The 19,347-nt window shown below is 48.2% G+C and overlaps 1 protein-coding gene across 1 annotated transcript in view; it reads left to right on the top strand.

Moving 5' to 3' along the window:
• Positions 1-452: 452 nt before the first annotated feature.
• The window catches only part of CDHR3 (cadherin related family member 3), a 57,640-nt gene continuing 38,745 nt past the window's right edge, over positions 453-19,347 (top strand). Inside the window, 4 exon segments of the mRNA XM_004739547.3 lie at positions 453-616; positions 9,608-9,810; positions 14,229-14,394; positions 17,321-17,418. Of these exon segments, the coding sequence (XP_004739604.3) occupies positions 571-616; positions 9,608-9,810; positions 14,229-14,394; positions 17,321-17,418 (513 nt within the window). The 5' untranslated portion in view covers positions 453-570.

The raw sequence follows: 19,347 nt of genomic DNA, 5'->3' as shown, positions 1-19,347 counted from the left end.
TCCCCACTGGGCGGAAGCCTCACTACCTCAGTCATCTTAAAGCCACAGACTTCACTGAAGGCTAGAAGGCCGGTGGTGATGATGAGCAGGGGTCTATCACAGCTAGTCTGCCTTGAGGAGGGGTCTGGTCCCAACTCTGAGCCCTGCTCCTTAAATCAGGGCAGCAGAAAAATTCCCACACAGCCCTGGCCTCTGGGAACGACAAGACGCCTGGCTCCAGGGCGGTGGGGACCATCGCGGACATAGATGCTTACGTCTTTTACCACCATCTCCGGGCCTCTGCTTTCTTTGCTCTTGCGGACTTTTAAGAATGGCTCTGTGAACTCACCAGGATTGGCTGGTTGGCCTTTTGGGTACCATGAGGTCACAGAAGCAGGTAATCAAAGAACAAACAGTCCCGAGGTGTTTGGAGTCTCCCTGAGTTACCAGCAAAGCCTCTGTTTGATTTCTCACATGGCAACAAAGCCAGGAGCTGCAGATGAGTGGCATCCAGAATAAAGTCTGGGTGTTGGGCGGGACTCTGCTGCTGGATAATATACTGGAAGGGCCTACAGACGTGAACTTTCCAAGATGCAGGGAGCAGTTTTTCTCCTGGGTCTCCTGGGGGCCATGCCAGGTAGGGACGCCATGTTGCCACCTCCCTCGGTCTAGTTACTGTCACTGAGTGATAACGTCCCCAAAGAGGAAATGGCCTCTGGGTGGTCTTCTTCAACAGTGGGCTCATCGGCACTGGTGAATGAGATGATGCGGCAACAGGGAGCTCTCGGAGGCTGGGGTGGGGCTGCCCTGGGGAAGAGGCGCGCCGAACGAAGCCACAGTCTAGTCTCTGGTCTCACAGACTTCGCTTTTTCTCCTTGCCTGCTGGCCTGTGCCAGACGTCCTTCCAAGATGTAAGGTTGGGAAAAGGAGTTTCACAGCAGAGCTTTGTGTGTATGTCAAGCCAGTCTTTGTGGAGACTCTGGCTTTTCTCTGGAGCCTTCTGGAGGCAACCGGAAGTTGGCAAGTATCTTATGGGAAAACCGAGGTATCAAGGGGCTCTTGTCTCAGTCTTGAGCAAAGAAAACATCTTCTGATTGAAGAACTGGATTCACGCTAGAGCGTCTTGTACTCCCACTTCCTTATTCAAGAGTTTGGAGAATCTGGGGTGATCCTTTTAATGTCGTCAGGTTGGATTATGGAAATTGAGCTTTTTAAATTCAATCTTATTTTTGAATAGGTAGTATATGCATAATGTATGGAATTCAATCATGCTAAATTTTCAGATTAGTTTGGGGTAATTTACATATTTGATGAGTTATATAGTAACACACTTGGAAGAGGTACATGGTAAATGCTTAGTAAATGTTAGTGATTATTACGTAGGATGTTGAGCCTTCCTGTTTGACAGTTCTAGATACTTGTTCAAGTCTTTGTTTTCCTCTGGAGTAGTTTAAGATTTCCTTCACAGAGATCTTGCACATTCTGATTACATTTATTTCTAGTTCTTTCTTCGATTTTTTTCTTTTTCCATATTTGTGAATAACATCTTTTCTTCCCTTATCTGTTTTCATTGATTATCATACAATGGATGAATGCCTCCTAATGCCTTTTCTTATTATTTGTCATGGTTTTCCAGGTGACTTTCATGCATTTCCCACGTTTGAAAAATAATCAACATTTATACTTCTCCTTGCCTATTTTTCTGTCTTGTATTTCTTTCTCTTATCTAACTACCAGGCCCATACTTTCAGGCTGTTGTTGAATAATGATAAGAATGTACACTTTTGTCTTATTCTCCATTAAGAATGATGTCAACCTTTGGTGTGAAACAGAAATGGTTTATATGTTAAGGAGATACTTTTTTTTTTTTTCAGGTATTTATTTTTGAATCACAGTGGATTTTCAAATCAAATGTTTTTTCCAGATTTATGGAAATAACCACTTAATTTTCCCCTTTGATCTGTTTATAACATAAGTAAATGACTGGGTCTCTTAATACTGAACCCTCTTTAATCTTGGGCTTCTCTTCCCGGCAGAGGGCAAGAGGAGCTGGGGATGTGATGCCGCGTCTCAAGTAGCTCAGACTCTCCCTTGAAGCAAACACTTGAGACTTTCCCGGAATTATAGGCTTTTTGGACCATGATCATTTGAGTTAAGAGGTGACATTTGTCGCCACTGGGGGAAGAGTGAGGTTAGGAAGAACCCAGTGTCTCAGGCTGAACATTATCATTTGGAACTTAATCATCAGACGTGTGTGTGAAAGGGACAGATCACAAAGGTTTGCAAGCATATCTGAAATTCCTTGTCAAAACCACACTCACATCCCTCCGTCTCCAAAAGACCATGCACTGTACCCTGCTTTTGCTTCCATGGGGGCAAATCCTGGTTTGTTGAAGGTCTGCTGTGATGCAGATTGTTTCCCTCTCACCTTTTTTTTGTGAGTCTGGGAACATGATTCTCATCCTGGCTCTCCAACACCAGAGTCCCATGGCATGAAGGGGAGGGGCAGGCAGCCACACTGGTAGCTGCCTTAAGGCTGTTGGAAGCAGGCATCACCATAATAATCTCAAACAAACTAACATGCTCCAGTGTCCTCTTTCCTCTCATTTGCTCTAAGTCCTCTACACCCCTCAACAACCAAGTCAAGCCCCACCTCCTCCATGGAGCCTTCCCGGATTGCCCCAACTCCCGGTGGGTAGTCTTCCCACCCCACCCTTGGCGCTCCTCTTGCCTATACGTGGAATGTATGCCAAGGTTTGGTTACAGCGCCCAACACAGAATAAGTGCTCAAGAACAGGCAGCATGGTTTATAGAATTCATCTGTCACGTTTCCACGAGGAGAATGTGGGCCCCACAGTCACAGGTTTTGCTTCTCGTGTTGCTCTGTGGTCCCCTCATTCCACACATATATATGGGACCCAATAAATATTTGCTGGTTTCATTGATCATCGTCCCTTTTGGGGTCTTTTTTTTTTTTCATATTTATTGAGACCCCTCCAAATGCAGAAATTTACATCTCATGTCGGCATTTAAATTAGCTTCTGTCCTTCCTACCTCCTACGAAGATGAGAGAAATGAAACCATTTCTCTTCAGGACTTTGCGGATGCTGCAGTGTCCCATTCCCCCCATGGCTTACACGGGAAGGCCCCAGGAGAACATAAACTAGACAAACCCCCCCAAGCACAGTGGTAGGAGAGTTGGGTTAAAACAATCTTCTGGTTCCATCGGTTCTGAAGGAGCAAGCATCATTCGCGAAGCTGGAGGACTTAGTGAGGACCCCTCGCTGTGTTTAAATCCACCACATCCTGAAGTTGTCTACATTGTTGGGAAAGTTCCTCCAGGGAACTAACTTTTGTATCATTCTGTTGGAAATAAAAAAATGCCAGGGTGTTTAATGAGAGAAGGGTTCCCCAGTACCTAGAACATCCATGTGAGCCCCAGAAAGGTACAGACCTCATTGGTTTGAGTTTTCCTAGCCGAGCACCGGGTAGGAGGCTAACTCGTGTCTCTGTAGGAAGAACTCCTTCCCCAAGCCTGCCATCGCGCCTGGCCGCCTGTGAGGCAATGTTGGGAGATCAAAAAGAGGCCCAAGACTCAGTGTCTCAGGCTCTTTGAGGAGCTAGGAGCAACCCTTCCTTATCCAGATTCCCCTCATTTGAAAAGTCAGGAAGATGGAGTCCATCTCCAGAAAATCTTGTTGGCTGATTAATACTGTACTGGGGGTGAGGGTGGGGGTCCAGTGAACATTGCAAAAGGTTTCTACTTTTCCTATGATGTCACTTTTCCTGCTCAGAGTTGACATCAGAAGGCCAAAAGGTGTCCCTCTTCTCGGCTTTCCTCCCACGCCCTTTCTGAGGCAATCTGGCTGTCTTCCCCTCTCCAGCTCCAAGGCAGACTACTGCACCAAGACAAACACATCTTTCTCCTGCTACTTGTGACCCAGGGTAACATACAGAATCGCAAGTAGAGTCACTGCCTTCCCTTCTGCGTCCTCCTATGAGCTCCCCGCCATTAGCCTTGCCTGGCATGGATCGGTCCTCCCAAAGGACGCAGGTGAGCGTCCCATCCGGGGATGTAGGTATCATGTAAACTAAAAGTAGGAGAAGGCACTGCAAGTAATGAAATCACATTCTATAATGTTTTATGGTTTATCGAGTATATGCGTGTTCAGGGTATGGTATCTATGCTGGGAGAGTGAATTCTAGCAGCCCGGAACTAGCCTGAGTTGCTTTGCTAAAATAAAGTTCCTGACCAGAACGGACTTAGGGTCAAGGCCAGAAGCACGCTGATGAACAGTGCTGCTTTGGAGCCCTGGGTCCAGGGAGTTTTGCCACGGTTTATAGGGGCTTGTAAGCTTGTTCGTGGATAACGGTGAGATTGATGATTTGCACCTGGCTTGGAAGGCTCTGCTGCTGAGGCCGGTTACGTAACGAGATGGTGCTTACATGACCAGCAGAATATAAAAATGTCCAGCCGAGATTCTATTTTGGGCTCCCTGGTTTCGAGGCTACATCGATGGTTTCTGATCTGAGCGAGCGCGTTCTGTTATGGCCCCGAAAGAAAAGACGATGATGGAGGCTGGTGGCCTCTTCAGTCCCAAGGTCCTAGGAGGCAGCCCTCAGCTGTGGGGCATACGAACCCGCCTCCTTTCTCTGTAATAAACTGTAGACGTGTATGCTTTCCCTTCGGGTCCTAGGTGCCTTCTTGAGCAGTTAAGCTCTGTTTCATGGGCACTGGTGGTGTGGCACCACAGCCCTGAGGGACAGAGCTGACAGAGGGCCCCAGAGAAGTTAAAGGACCAGCCTAAGGTCACACAGTCAAGCGGTGGCAGAGTCCACCTTAAAGCAAGAGCTCTAGTTGCCAGTCCTGTGCTCTTTTCCCAACACTCCCCGATCTCTCTCACTACCATTTTCAGTAGTTCCTGGAGAGAATGAAAAGGACTTTATGGAGCGACAGTGTTGGGCAAGGACTGCTCTGTGTATTGAAGTCATACTGTAAGAGCCGCTGCGGCCCTGGGTGGGGGAGAGGGCGACAGCACCCATGTTTCCTAAACCCCACCACCGCTTTAGTGTCAGAGGTCCCGGCTGGCTGGCTTCTGCTCCCACAACTGAGGCTGTGGAGGCCTTGTGCGTCCATTTCTGGCAAGGTGATGATTTTGCTCATTTGGAAACAAGTGAACACGTCACGTCCCCAGATCTCTACAGCAAGGAAGACATTTCAGTGGGCTCAGTGACTGATAATAAATCTTCTGTGTGCTCTTTCTTTTTCAAAGTGTACGCTTCAAGCAATTCTAATTTGATCCTTAATTAAGATGCATGTGTAAGTCAAATTCCATTAAAGCCTCCTTCTTGGTCTCCAGCCCTCAGACCACCGGAGAAATTTCGGAAGACCAGCCTTGGAAGGCAAGTGTGTGTAGTGTCTCAGAGCCATTCCCTGGCTTCTAACCTTCCGTCTGCCCCTGATCAGCTGAGTACCTTTGGGCACATTCCTTAAACCGATTATATAATGAATGGTTTGAGCATTTGGTGAGTTTTGTGTCTTATTAAATGCTCTATTTTGGGGGCATGGACCCTAGGCACCAGTTGTTATTATTACTATGGCTATTAATGCTGCTCCTACTACTTTTTGTAATAACCAAAGGGCTGGAGGAGCTTGTTGTTGACCTAAGAATCAGGAGATCTCAGCTTGACCACCTTTCTTACCAGTGTCTTTGGAGGATCTGCCACGAAGTCTTCAGGATTTGGTGGCATGCCCTGGCACATGTGGCCTTGCCCTGGGAATGGACGCCACAGGCTGAAGCACAGAATATCTCCAGCAAGAATGTGAGCAGAGGGCTGCACAGGTGGCTCAGTCGGCTAAGCGTCCAACTCTTGATCTCAGCTCAGGCCTTGATCTCAGTGTTGTAAGTTCAAGCCCCCAAGCCTACTTAAAAAAATTAAACAGAAAAAAAGAGTGAGAGAGAAAAGAATGTCAAAAGAAAGGACATATCCAAGGATACAGCCGGGCTTTAATCATTACATGAAACAGGCAGTCCCCAACACAAAGTGCTTGAAGGGCACAAATAGACCTACTCCTGCCCTCAACATATCTCTCTCATTCTGCCACGCAAAAAAAAAAAAAAAAAAAATGGCCATTGATGAAGGACTATGGAAAGGTCCATAATGTATGGATCCATGCAAAGAGCCCGTCCTTGGAGTCAGATGCCTTGGATGGGAAGGTTGCTTCTTTCACGGAATTAGTTTCCAGAAACCAGGGCTTATCGAAGTTAAAATGAACACAAGATTGATAAACACACTCTGAGCAGAGCAAACTAGAAGCGATTGGCACGGGATATTTGAAGAGCACAGTGTATCTAGCCTTCTCAGTTCATTGAAGGAGATGCAGCCAGGCTGGTGGCCATGGCTCAGGGCAAGGCTGCGGAAAGCCTCTCACCAAGCCCCCTCCCCCCACCAAGCCCATGTCAAGCTGATACTGCAGAACGATCCCTTATCTTGTTCCCCCAGACAGCCTCCCCAGATTGCATCAGCATGACCAAACATCTGGGTGGAGGGGCCAATGTCGTACCAGACCCCGGCACCATCTGGCTACCATGTCACCGGGTCGTAGAATAACCACGAAGCATAATGTGTGTGTGGTCACCTGACAGGCATGCAACAGACTGTCTGTAGTAGGTATGTGCCACCTGTTAGCAGGAAGCCCCGGATGCTGCGAGCCAGGCCTCCCATGGCCCCTCGCTGTGCCACCTCAGGCACGTGGAAGGGTGACAGTGACACTTGCACCACGGGCTTGTGTTGAGAACAGCTGAGATTAGGCAGCAGAGCTGCACAAAGCCTGGCAAATAGGTGCTCAGTAAAGGCAAGTGGTTACTTGTTTGGGTCCGTTCATCTGGGCTGGGCACATACCTAACCGCAGGCGATTCTTGAGAAAAACTCAGTGAGCGATATCTTTGTTTAAATATGAGCAGAGTCTTCCTTCCTCCTTGATGGGAGGGGCCCGAGTCACTGGGGTGAGTGGGAGGGGACAAGAGAAGGTGGGGGTTTCCTTGAAATTACCAACCTTCCACTTTGCTTGTGACCATCCCTGTCTTGCTGAACAGAGAGGAAACAGCATGGTGAACAGTTCAGGGTGCCTGGTGACTTCCGGCCGCCGGATGAGAGGGCGTTGAGGGAATGATGTCTAAAAAAAACCCAAGCACCAAAAGCAACTGATTAATTTGCTCATTTAAGGAAACTATTTTGGGGGTGGGGCACCTGGGTGGCTCAGTGGGTTAAAGCCTCTGCCTTCAGCTCGGGTCATGATTCCAGGGTCCTGGGATTGAGCCCTGCATCGGGCTCTCTGCTCAGCAGGGGGCCTGCTTCCCCCTCTCTTCCTGCCTGCCTCTCTACCTACTTGTGATCTCTATCAAATGAATAAATAAAATCTTAAAAAAAAAAAACTATTTGGGGGAACTTCTTTCTTTCTTTCTTTCTTTCTTTTTTTGCCTAGAAATAGCTTATTATTTGGCTCCCAATTTTTACCACGAGAATGCTATAATATTAAAGTCAATTTTAATAGATTTAAAAAAAAATCTATTCCCATCAATGTCACCCTAAAACTCAGTTGCTTTGTTATTTCTGAGCCCTTGCTCTGTGTCCACAAAACTGGAACATTCGGGGAGCAAAAATAACTTATGCATAATGAACTTTAGTCTCTAAACTAAAATGATTTTAGATTTTTTTGAAAGCTTGTACCAATGTGTTTGTATTTCAACTTTTCCTACATGGCCATCTACTTCTCTGCATCCTTTCCCCCAAGTCTGAATAAAAACATTCTCTGACAAAAGCTAGCACTTCCTCGTGGCTCATTTGTTCCCAGAAGTTCTATGCTTTTTGGTAGGACAGATCCTTTTCCTGTCCCCAGAACCTTCCTCTCATTCCAAGTGGCTTGTCCCCAAGGGCTAATGGGGGCCAAGATCAGGAAGCTGGCTTTACTCTTAAAGTAAAGTAAAGGGCTTCAGTATAAATTTTGGTTTTTTACTTATTATTATTCAGCTCTGTTTTCTTATCTGCAAAATGGTGCCACTAATACTCATCTCTGAGAGGATTGTTTTGGGGAGTAAGTGAGAGAAAGGATTTTACATTGTGTGCTTACTTGGAACAATGGATAAATGTGGGTTTTGTTGTTGTTGTTGTTTGTTTTGTTTTTGTTTTTGTTTTTTTTAGAGAGAGAGAGAGAGAGTGAGCACAGGCAGACAGAGTGGGCAGAGGGAGAAGCGGGCTCCCTACGGAACAAGGAGTCCTATGTGGGACTTGATCCTAGGATGCTGGGATCATGACCTGAGCCGAAGGCAGCTGCTTAACGAACTGAGCCACCCAGGTGTCCAGATAAATGGTTTTTTGACTTTGACTTTCTAGAGTGGCCATAATAAACCACACACTGGCTGGCTGTGAGCAACAGGAATGTGTTCTCTCATAGTTCAGGAGATCCGAGGTCTGACGTCAAGGTGCTCGCAGGATTGGTTCCTTCTAGAAACTCTGAGGGAGATCTGTTCTCCATGGACTTCCTAGCTTTCAGTGGTTGCTTGCTGGTCCTTGTTTTCTAGCTGCATCAGTCCATCTTCTGTTTCTATCATAACATGGCTTTCTGCCTCCTGTGTGTGTCTTGGTGCCCTGTCCTCCTCTTAGAAGGATGCCATTTAGTGGGTTAGGGCCCACCCCGATCCAGAATGGCTGCCTCTTAACCAATTCGTTTGCAAAGACTCTATTTCCCAATAAGGAAGATTCGGAGATTCTGAGTGAACATGGATTTTATTTTTGGAGGGGGGACACTTTTCACACACACATACCCCCTCCTGAGAGTAACCATCACTATGGAAACATGAAAGAACAGGACCTGGCACTCTCTTCCATACCTGCAAAATCTTGCAGAGAATCAAGGAGACTGAAGAACATCCCAAGGCTTCCTGGAAGAAACATCCTTTCTCTTAGATTGTAAAACTCTGTCTGAGACACAGCCCAAGGCAACATGCATGCCTTCCCCGAGTCTCTCTCATTTCCTTCCCTGTGAAATGGGAGTTAATCTGTCAATCAAGATGTACTGATGGGTCTTCAGCATCATGACAACCACCCCTCAAACCTAGAATGACAAACAATTGTCCTTGAGATTAGTTATGGATGCGGGGAGGTCTACCATGATTTTAGAGCTTGGCGGTCATGCACACTCAGTTTTGATGACCTCTGAATCAGACGCTGACACAGACAAGAAAAGAAACTCCCATAAACTCCCCGGTGTGTCATGGCTGGCCTTGGTCGTCCAGGGGGAGGTCTGCCCCCTGAGGCATCACGTTCCTCTTTCCCAAGCTCTTCACAAAGGCTGTGAGAAAAGAGAAGGGACGCAGGCAGATGAGGAAAGCAGCAGCTTTCTTTACAGAATGACAGAAGCAGATTTCATGGTTGTTTGGTGGTGGTCATTTTCTTGCTTCCTAAAAGATCTTGTATTTCCATTTCCAGTCCTTGGCAAGAGTGTCTGCTCTTGGGGAGTGACCAGGTTCCATCAATGCCCCGGGCTACGGGTTGAAGCCACAGACCAAGCTGTTCCCAGCACAAGGCTTTGCATTCATGCCATTTTGCATCCTTTTTAAACCCACAGGGAGAGAAGCACTACATCTTGTCCACTTGCCAGCTACAAGCACCGTGGCTGAAAATTCTCCACCTGAGACGCCAGTGCACAAGTTTTCTGTGAACTTATCAGCCTCGCTGTCTCCTGTGATCCCAGGGTGGCCCCTGATCATCAACACGAGCCCCCTCACTGAGGCCTTCAAAGTGAACTGGCTGTCAGGCACCGACTTTGAGGCAAGCACATGGCCCTGGGGGAGTTGTCCACAGAGATGGGTCCTGAAGATGAGGATGGATGGATTCTAGATGGTGGACCCGTTCCTTCTCTTTCCCGGGCTCACTCCCTCCTCTACTAGGACCCAGAAGGCCCGTCTGGGGCATCCAAGATTTCTCTTTGAGAGAGGCCCCTAAATACTTTGGACCTTCTTTCTGCACTTAATCCAGTGTGATAGGCAATATGCTCAAATTATTACAAATTGTTACAAATAAAAGTCCTGTTTCTCATGGCCATCTGCCCTCACGAGACGTCATCTGTTAGGCGTGTGCAGACTATCTAAATCCTTTGGGGGGCATAGCGTGGGGATTCATCTCCTCCAAAGCCAGGCCCTGATGAACTTATGTCTGTTGATTCTGCTCTTCTCGTATTCTGTGATGTGTCCAGAAGGAAATCTATGAGGAAACTTATTTAATATGGAAGAACACACCCTTCATAAAAATACAAGCCTGAAAGCCCAGCTGTGCTGTGTGAATGTTTCCTCTTGGATATTTCAGACCCCGTCATTCACATTCAGGAGCTGTTACACTCTGCTCTCTTTCCTAGTTTGTCATTTAAGTCTTTTCCAAAGTCGACGCTCCTCCTTAGGTAGGACAAATCTATCTGCGTGTTTTCTCTTGGTACTTTGGGAGGCCTTTCCAGGGACGCCTTTAGGATCCTGATGTCTGAACCCCTCGCCCCCAATCCCTGCCCTTCCCTCCATCCGCTTAGAGACCACTGGCGGTTATCATGAGCCCTGACATGAGTCCTCCCTGCCATTTCCCTGGGGAACTGGTGGGACCCTGTGGGCTCAGCCTGCTTGGTCGAGTCTTGGTTGCCTCCTTGAGGTTAGGTGTTCCTAAACACAGCTGATCATGAGAGTCCCGAGGGGAGCTCTTAAAAAGTGTGCATGTCTGGACCCCAGAGCAGACCTGGAGAACTTGCAGACAGAGCTCAGGAAGACAGTACTCTCAGCACCCCGGGGAGGGGGGGGCAGGTTCTTCGGTGCATAAGGAGTGCACATTCAGCATCCGGTGTAGAGGCCCCGGCCCCAGAGGCTCATTCTGTGACTCATCTCCCCTCTCTCCCTGGCCCTGGACATCTGGCTCATCTTCCACAGCTGCTGCACACCTGGTCCTAGAAGCCCCGCCCATGGCTTGCACGCGTGTGGCATGGCGTATATGCTGGACACCGTGGCACACGCTTCACGTGTGTTTCCTCTTGTAATATCCAAACAAGCTGATAACTTTATTGCTGTTCCTATTCCCTTTTCACACGTGGAGGAAACTGAAGCAAAATTCATTAAATAACTGCCCCGGGTGGCACAGCGCTTCGGGGGCGGAGCTGAACCTGGAGCCCGGGCAGTCTGACTTCAGACCTCTGCCTATTTTTGGAAATGATATAATTCGTACAGCATGCAACTCGCCCATTGAAAATGTACAATTTGGTGGTTTTTACTGCATTCACAGACCATCACCACCATCTAGTTTTATTTTTTTTTAAGATTTTATTTATTAATTTGACTGAAAGATCACAAGTAGGCAGAGAGGCAGGAAGAGAGATGGGGAAGCAGGCTCCCTGCTGAGCAGAGAGCGGGATCCCAGGACCCTGGGATCATGACCTGAGCAGAAGGCAGAGGCTTAACCCACTGAGCCACCCAGGTGCCCCATCACCACCATCTAGCTTTAGAATGCTTATCCTGTTTCTCCCAGTCCCTGTACCCCCGGATCTCCTTTCTGCCTTATGGATTTGGCTATCTTGGATGTCATCTATGAATGGATTCATATTGTATGTGGTTGTTAGTGACTGGCTAGTTTCCTTTTAGCCTGGGTCAGCTCTTCCTTCCTTTTCATGGCTGAGTCATATTCCTCCGTAAGGATAGACCACAGTTTGATTATCTTTTCACAGCATTGGGGTGGTTCTCCCTTGAGAACTCTCACCCTTAGGCTCTAGGAGTCTATTGCCTTTGATGGTGATGATGGCAACTGTGCAGCGGTCCCACCGCGTGTTCTCTGGATTATGTAACCTCTGTTTATGACCCCAGTTATGTTTAACTGGGGCAAGGAGTATTTGCCTGATTATAATCACATGGAAACATAATCCAGTAGTGACCTCTGGATTGTCACTACTGACACTGACGTTACCACCATTGCAAAGGATTTATTTCTATTTTCAAACTAAGATCACAGAGAGATGGCAGGGTTGGCTGGTGTGTCCAAGATCACGTAACCATAACAGATGAAATACTTAACTCAGGTCTTCTGATGGCCAATCCTAGGTTCTTTCTTCCATGTTGCCCTGCGCTTCTGTTGCTGGTTGGTGAGCTCCCCCTGTCAGGTAAAAGGACCCATCCTTTCCAAGTTTGATATGATTCCAAAAGGGTTGACAATCAAGGAAGAATTCCATCCTGTGTCTGACCTCTAGAAATGGTGACTTTCTTAGCACCTCAACTGATGTTGGCTCTAGTGTCCAGTGTATTGTCCTAGGCCTGGTGCCCTCCTGGGTGCTATGTCAGTAACTAGGAAGGGCCACACGTTACTGGGTCCCAAAGCAATGACTGCTTCTCCCCAGAAATCACCCAACAGCATCAACTATCTCCGCCGCCACAAGAAAGATCCTATTCTCCAACCCAAAATGCTCACAAGAGTTGCTTCTGTGGCCTAAAGAATGGGTCAGTGCCATCCCCGTGGTGGAACTTGACTCTCCCATGGGCCAACTTGACATTCTGCAGGAGAAGGCTAGCGACAAGGTTTTTGGGTCTCTGGCCCAGAGGTCTGGTCACTGTTGGCCTTGGGACTCTGTTGTACTAGGCTTTCTGAGGGTGACCTCTGACTCATGCCAAGAGCCAGTCCTCTCTGCTTTTAAACACAGCTGCTGGGACGTCTGGGGGTACAGGGAAGGTAAGGAGGGTTAATAATAGTGAGACTAATGATAACAACTCTTATTTATGGTGCTTTGACTATATACAAAGAATTCCCCCCTAAACATTTTGGGAATTCATTTATTTAATCCCCATAATAGCCCCACAACACAGTGTACTACTATTATGTACACGTTAGGGGGTGGGGGGGAATCTGAGGCACAGAGAGGTCTCGCCTGTCACACGTCAAGCATGGAGACAGGTCATCTCTAGGTATGTGGGTCCCAGGCTGTCCCTGCTCACAGGTAGAGATGAGACTACATCATTTCCTCTCTCAACCCTCCTCTACACTTTCTCCCTCCGCCGCATGCACTCATTCCATCTGTGGTTGTCTTCTCTCAACCAATCGAGATCATGCACAGCCTCTTCCATGAAGTCTTCCTTGACTACACAGAGCTCACAATGAACTTTGCACCTGTATCCTGATCTAGCGTTTTGTTATAATCCCCTGTGTTACGCTTCAGCTGTTTTACTGGGGCAAGGAGTATTTGCCTAATTATAATCACATGGAAACAAAATCAGGGAAAGGTAAAGGACTTTCTCAAGGTCATACCCATCAGGTCACACTGTCAGTCATGACAGTGAGATGGGAGCTAAGTGCTCACCTAACGACAGGAGAATGAACACCTGCCTGGCCCCAGGCGTTTTAGTAAACAAAAATCTCCATAAGCACAATTAAGACATTTATGAAATTTAGTCCTTGAGGTTCCAAAAGGCCAGGGGCTCCCCGTGGTCTAAGCTGGTGGCAGGAGCATGCTTGTAGGTCTGAGAGGTCACAAGTTGGCCTCCAGCTGGCCTCAGGAGGACCCTTACATTGTGGACCAGCTGGGTTCCTGCTGATGATTCCGGTGATATTTCTCTGGCCCTCGTTCTTGGGGTCCCTCCCATAGCTCCAAAAACACTTAGAGTGCAGGGAACACGTTTCCACCAGTGGGAGAATGTGTGGAAACGCACTAAGACCCTGAACCGGCTGTTGATGTAAGTGTATATTGTTCCTTATTTCAGCAGATGCATCCTTCCCTTGTTTATTCATGGACATGGCCTTGGGAAAATTAGTATGGGGTGCCGAGTCAAGATGTGACTTCACAACAATCCCAGGAAAGTGCAGTGGCTTATTCTTAAAGACCAGAAAGTCCAACCATCTTCAGGGTGGCTAAGGGACTCGTCTAGATGCCTACCCCACGTCGTGACTGGGTTTTAACTCCTGGCTTTCCATCGCCAGTCAATGGAACCAGGATGCCGCCTAAATATTTTTCTTTCCTCTGAAAAGCAGCTTCACGTTGCAGGAGTCCCTTTGGTAGAAATCTCAGGGGCTTAGGTTGGAAGGACGAAGGCAAAACAACCAGTTCCTCTGGTGGTGGGGGAGAGATGTTTTCCAGAATGCTGTTTGCTTCCCTCCTAGTAACATCCCTTTGCAAAATGCATGCATACGAAATAGATCTCCTTTCACCTGGTTACGAAGAATTCTGCCTTTGCTTTTAGGTTGTCACCACGGGGAAGGAACAACTAGACTTTGAAACAGGACCAAACATATTTGATTTGCAGATTTATGTTAAGGATGATGTTGGTGTCACTGACCTTCAGATCCTGACCGTCCAGGTAACAGATGTGAACGAGCCGCCTCAGTTTCAAGGCAACTTGGCTCAAGGTAAGATTCACTGGGCTGTGCCGTGCAGCCCAGACGGTGGCATCGCGGGGGGACCCTGGGGGACAGAGCAAAACAGAAAAGTAAGTAAACAAGCAGCTGTTTGCCTGGAACAGGCAGCTGCTTAATGAGCAGGGAATAAATGAAATGTCCTCCAGGACAGGACTCCCCAAAATGATGCCCAACAACGTACAAAGCCCCTCACCTCTGGTTTCTCTTGCGCCTCTTTCAGTCCTTGGTGGGGGTGGAGGGATATTAAGGCTCAGGGCCCTCGATTGGGTCATTCTGGAGGAAGCAGGGCCCAGGCATCAGAGGCTCATGTGTGGTCATTGTGTGCTGTGGCCATTGACTGACCTGTTTATTCTCCCCATGGACTGGGGTGTGCTGCAGCATGGGGACCAACATGCAGGACTGGAGCACAGGGTGACTTCCTGCATGAGCTCTCCCAGGCTCATGACTTTGACTGCCATCCATACTCACAACCTCCAGCTCTGTCAATTTCACCCAGCTTCTCCTCTGAACTCCTGACTCCAATATCTGGCCATCTTAAATCACAGCTCTGTCTGCCCTGTCTAATAGGCATCTGGGATGTTGTGAGGGGACTTTTGGAATGCCCCCAGGTCACCTAAGTGTGAGAACTGGTTGCCAGTGGAGCCAACCATGTGATTAGAAGGTCGAAACTTTCAGTCCTGCACTCTGCCTCACCCCCCGCCTATGGGAAGGGGAGGAGGGCAGAGAGGGAACTCACCTGCCCATGGCCAGTGATGTCATCAGCCACACCTCTGTAATCACGTCTCCAGAAAAGCACCGAAGGGTGGGGTTTGGAGAACTTCCAGACTGGTGAGCCACCTCGCCCTTCCCGGAGAGTGGTGTGCCCAGAGAGCATGAAGGCTCTGTGCTCCTTTCCTGTCATGGTCTCTGCATCTCTTACTTCTGTCTGTTCCTGAGTTAGACCTGGTCATAATAAAACCAGTAATCTAGTAAGCAAGTAAAATATTTCCCTGAGTTTTGGGATCCCCTCTAGCAAATGCATCGAACCCAAAGACGAACTCAGATTTATAGCCCGTGGGTCAGGAGCACGGACAATAACCTGAACTTGGAATTGGCGTCTGAAGTGGGATGGGGGTGTCTCATGGGGGTGAGTTCTTGGTCTGTAGAATCTGAAGACTAGCTCTGGGTAGATAGTATCAGAATGGAGTTGAATTGTAGAACCCCCAGCTGGTGTCAGCAGATTGCTTGATGCTGTAGGAGTATCCCCTACACATTAGAACTGGTGCGAGAACACGACATTGCCCCCAAATCAAACTCTTGACTTCCACTCCACCCCTCCTTCCCACTCCCAAAACCCCGCTTCTCCTGTCTTTCCCATTTTAGCTATTAGCCACCTTCCAGTGGCTCAGGCCAGACTTCAAAGTCAGCCTTGACTCCTCTGTCTTTCACACCCAACATCAAGTCCATGAGGAAATCTTGCCACTTCCAAGTCTATGCAGTCTGACTGCCCCCGGCATCTCCATTGCCACCAACATGAGCATGTCACTAGTCATGGGTCACCCGCCTTACCGCGATGGCAATGGTGAGCTAACCGGCCTGACTGCTCTGCCCTTGTCCCCTGTCAGTCTATTTTCCGCAGACCAGCCAGAAGAATCCTGTTGAATGTCAATCAAATCAAGGCACGCCTCTGCTTCAAGCCCCGCAAGAACTTCCCATCTCTCTCGGGATCAGAGCCAGAATCTCAAGGCCTCATCCAATCTGCCCCCTTCCACCCCCACCATGTCCTCTTCCACACATTCCCCCTCCCCCCACTGTGGCCCCCATAGCACCCTCGCCCGCATCGTCTCAGTGGCTCTTTACCGCTTCCCCTGTATCTCTACGATCCTCATCTCTTTAAGAATCTAGACTCAAGTGTTGCGAACCTTCCCCAACCACGATTTCACACAACACTCCATTCCCTGATTTTCTCCAGCACCCAGCTCAGTAACGTTCACATATTTTGCTCATTTATTTTATTGCCTGTATCGTCCCACTGCCATGCAAGCTCTGTGAGAGCGTGATTGTGCGTTGGGAGGACCGCTATGTCCCCAGCGCTTGGACAGATCGGTGTCCGGTACGGAGTGAGGACTCCGTAAACACCGTTTTAAATGCAAGTGTGAGCCATGATACAGGCGAAGGAGAGCTGGAGCTCAGCTCGAAGCCAGGTGGGGCTTGAATTTGTATGCTCTCACCTCCTTCCTCGCTGAGTCAGCCTCCTAATCCCCGCAAGCCCGTTTCCTTGTCTGTAAAGTGGAGAGAATTGCAATACCTCCGTACAGGGGGTTATGATGATAAAGGAGAAAACACAAGCCCTCGGCACAGTGGCCCCAAAGAGTGAGCTGGTGTGCATGTTCTCAGCCCTCTTGCGGACGGACGGGTGCTGGGAAAGAGAGGCCAGAGCGGGGTGCGGGGACCCTTCTGGCCAGGCTGCTGGGGCCCAGTGCCGGGTTCTCCCTGGCTGCCCAGAACTCTGAAGGAGATGAAGCAATTTCTGGTCCCGTTCCTGGGCCTCCGCAGCCCTCTCCCTTACTCCTGCTGCAAGTCCTTTCAGCTGACGTGCTAAGTGCCCTTCAACAGGCAACATGGTTTTGGAGAAATTTGCCCGTGAGCATAGATCAGGAACACGGAGGAGCAGTACCAGGAGGTTCCTCCCCTAGATCACCTCTCAGTGGAGGAAACATGATCCCACCTCGTCCCCCTGCCCCCGGAGTACTTCATAAATTTCCATGAGCGGTCTGCTCAGGCCAGCCGGCGGGCTCACTCCCAGCCTTATTCCCCCTTCCCACCCCACCAAGCATGCTTGGTTCTCCTTGGCTGCATACGGCTGTCCTGGTTCTGTAATTCCTCATTGGCTTTATCTACTAAAATGCCTCTTCTTACACTTCGGGCGCTGATCTAGGTCTAGACCTCTACATACTGGAAGGAACAAACCCGGGATTCATTTACCAGGTTGAAGCCTTTGATCCGGAAGACATAAGCCGAAACATACCCCTCAGTGTAAGTCTCCTTGATAAATGAGTCGGGCTTCTCTGTGCTGCCTTTGACACGGGAGCCTGGATTCTCGGCTGGGGCTCGGGCAGTGGTGAGGGGAGGAATAGGCTGTCTACCGCCACGGCGCAGAGCACGGGGGACGTCGGAATGGGTAAGGGAGCTCTGGCTGTAGACATGCCAGATCAGACTCCGTGAACTTCCCATTTCTTCATCTATAAAATGGAAGCATAAAAGGACCTACAGACCGGGGATTTTAAGTATGAGATAATGCACGTAAAGCCACTTAGCACAGGGTTAGGCATACTGAAATTGCTCAGTATTTTTATTTCTAAGGTGCTAAAAATCCAGCTGTATTCTTTTAAAAGTAAGCAAAAAATGCGTACCCCAAAGACTGGCATTAACACTTCCTTTTCCAGAGGTGATGTCAAGCTGCTTGGAGCTGAGTTAGAAAGTAAAAAATAAAAAAGTTAAAAGAGAATCCCAGAAATTCCGAATAAGAGGGAGGAAACCCCACAGGGGAAGTTGGAAACTGGGTCCCAGAACTTTCCCTCGCGTTTCATTCGGGACAGCTGATCACTCTTCTTCCTAAATCCATTTCCTTCATGCAGTTATCAGTGGAGCTCTTGTAAACACCAACCCTCAGGCGAAGGAGGCTGTCAGCTTGTCCCTGGGCCAGGACGCTTGGCTCCTAGCTCTGTCCCCTCAAACGGTCCATGCACCCTGCTGCTGGGGAGTCCAGGCTGGAGAAAAAGAAAAAGAAAAGCAAAAACAAAGCTCACACCAGCCAGGCAACTAACCTTGGAGCAGGCATCACTCCTGCAAAGCCCGCCTTACAGAGAAGGGCATATTTGAAATACGACACTCAGGGAATGGGTAACACCGGGAGGCTGTTTCTGCTGTTGGAGGCTTGATTTGCAGCTTCAAAGGGGCTACTTTTTCTAACAGGAGGACGTGAGCCTTGGAAATAACCTCCAGGACCCGTATAATACGGTCTACAGGGTCTGAAACAGAGCTGTTTTCAAATTAGCAGACACATTTTGAGTTAGGGAATAGTCTGTTCTTATTAGAAGATGACTCTTCTGTCCCCAAAATGGTTTATTCAAGGTTCTATTTGCATGAGTAAGTGGAATAGGCAAACACTTAATGGGTCCCTACTGTATGCTAAGAACAATACGAGGTGCTTTAAATGCGAACTTACGAATAACATCCTTATTATATCAGTTATAAGTATGCTTGTCTGAAAATAACAGAAAACCACAGTGGCAGAGGTGGGATTTTTTACCCCTCCCATTACAAGAAGTGCAGAGGAGGGCAGGCAGTCCAGGGCTGGTTTTGTCTTCTTTTTGTTCACCTCATGATCACAACATGGCTGCGACACCTCCAGGCTTTAAGTTCCAGGCAGGAAGAAGAAGAAGAAGAAGAAGGAGAAGGAGAAGGAGAAGGAGAAGAAGAAGAAGAAGAAAAAGGCAGGAAGGGGTACAAGGTGAAGGGAGAGGCCAACCCAGTCTGTATCTCAAAGATCTTCCTGGAGGCCCTACTTCTCACCAGCCAGAATTGTTGGCCACTGTTTTTTGACGGTGACCAAATGGAAAGGAATTTTGGATGGGTCAACAAGCCAGAATATAGTACCTCATCTATACATTTAGTTCTTTTCAACACTTACCAAGAATCCACGATGTGCCAGGCTTTCTATTGGATACTTGGGGCACAAAGACGAGAAAGACCCATCTTTGTACCTCCAGAAGTTTACGGTCTGGATGGGAGACATTCACACATACACCAGATTATTAGAATTCAGTAAGGCAACGACTCTAAAGTTCATACAAGACACAGTGGGGGCCAAGTGGAAGGAATCTCAAGTGTCAAAAAAATGTTTATTTTTAAATCTCCATCTTTAAATTATCTAGAAAGAATAAGGTCATGGCACCCCTTTAA

The sequence above is a fragment of the Mustela putorius genome, unplaced genomic scaffold (genome assembly GCF_011764305.1).
Source record: "Mustela putorius furo isolate JIRA1106 unplaced genomic scaffold, ASM1176430v1.1 tig00003845_pilon_pilon_pilon, whole genome shotgun sequence".
Classification (NCBI taxonomy): domain Eukaryota; kingdom Metazoa; phylum Chordata; class Mammalia; order Carnivora; family Mustelidae; genus Mustela; species Mustela putorius.
The sequence above is the reverse complement of the archived record's forward strand: the minus strand, read 5'-3'. Positions and strand labels throughout refer to the sequence as shown.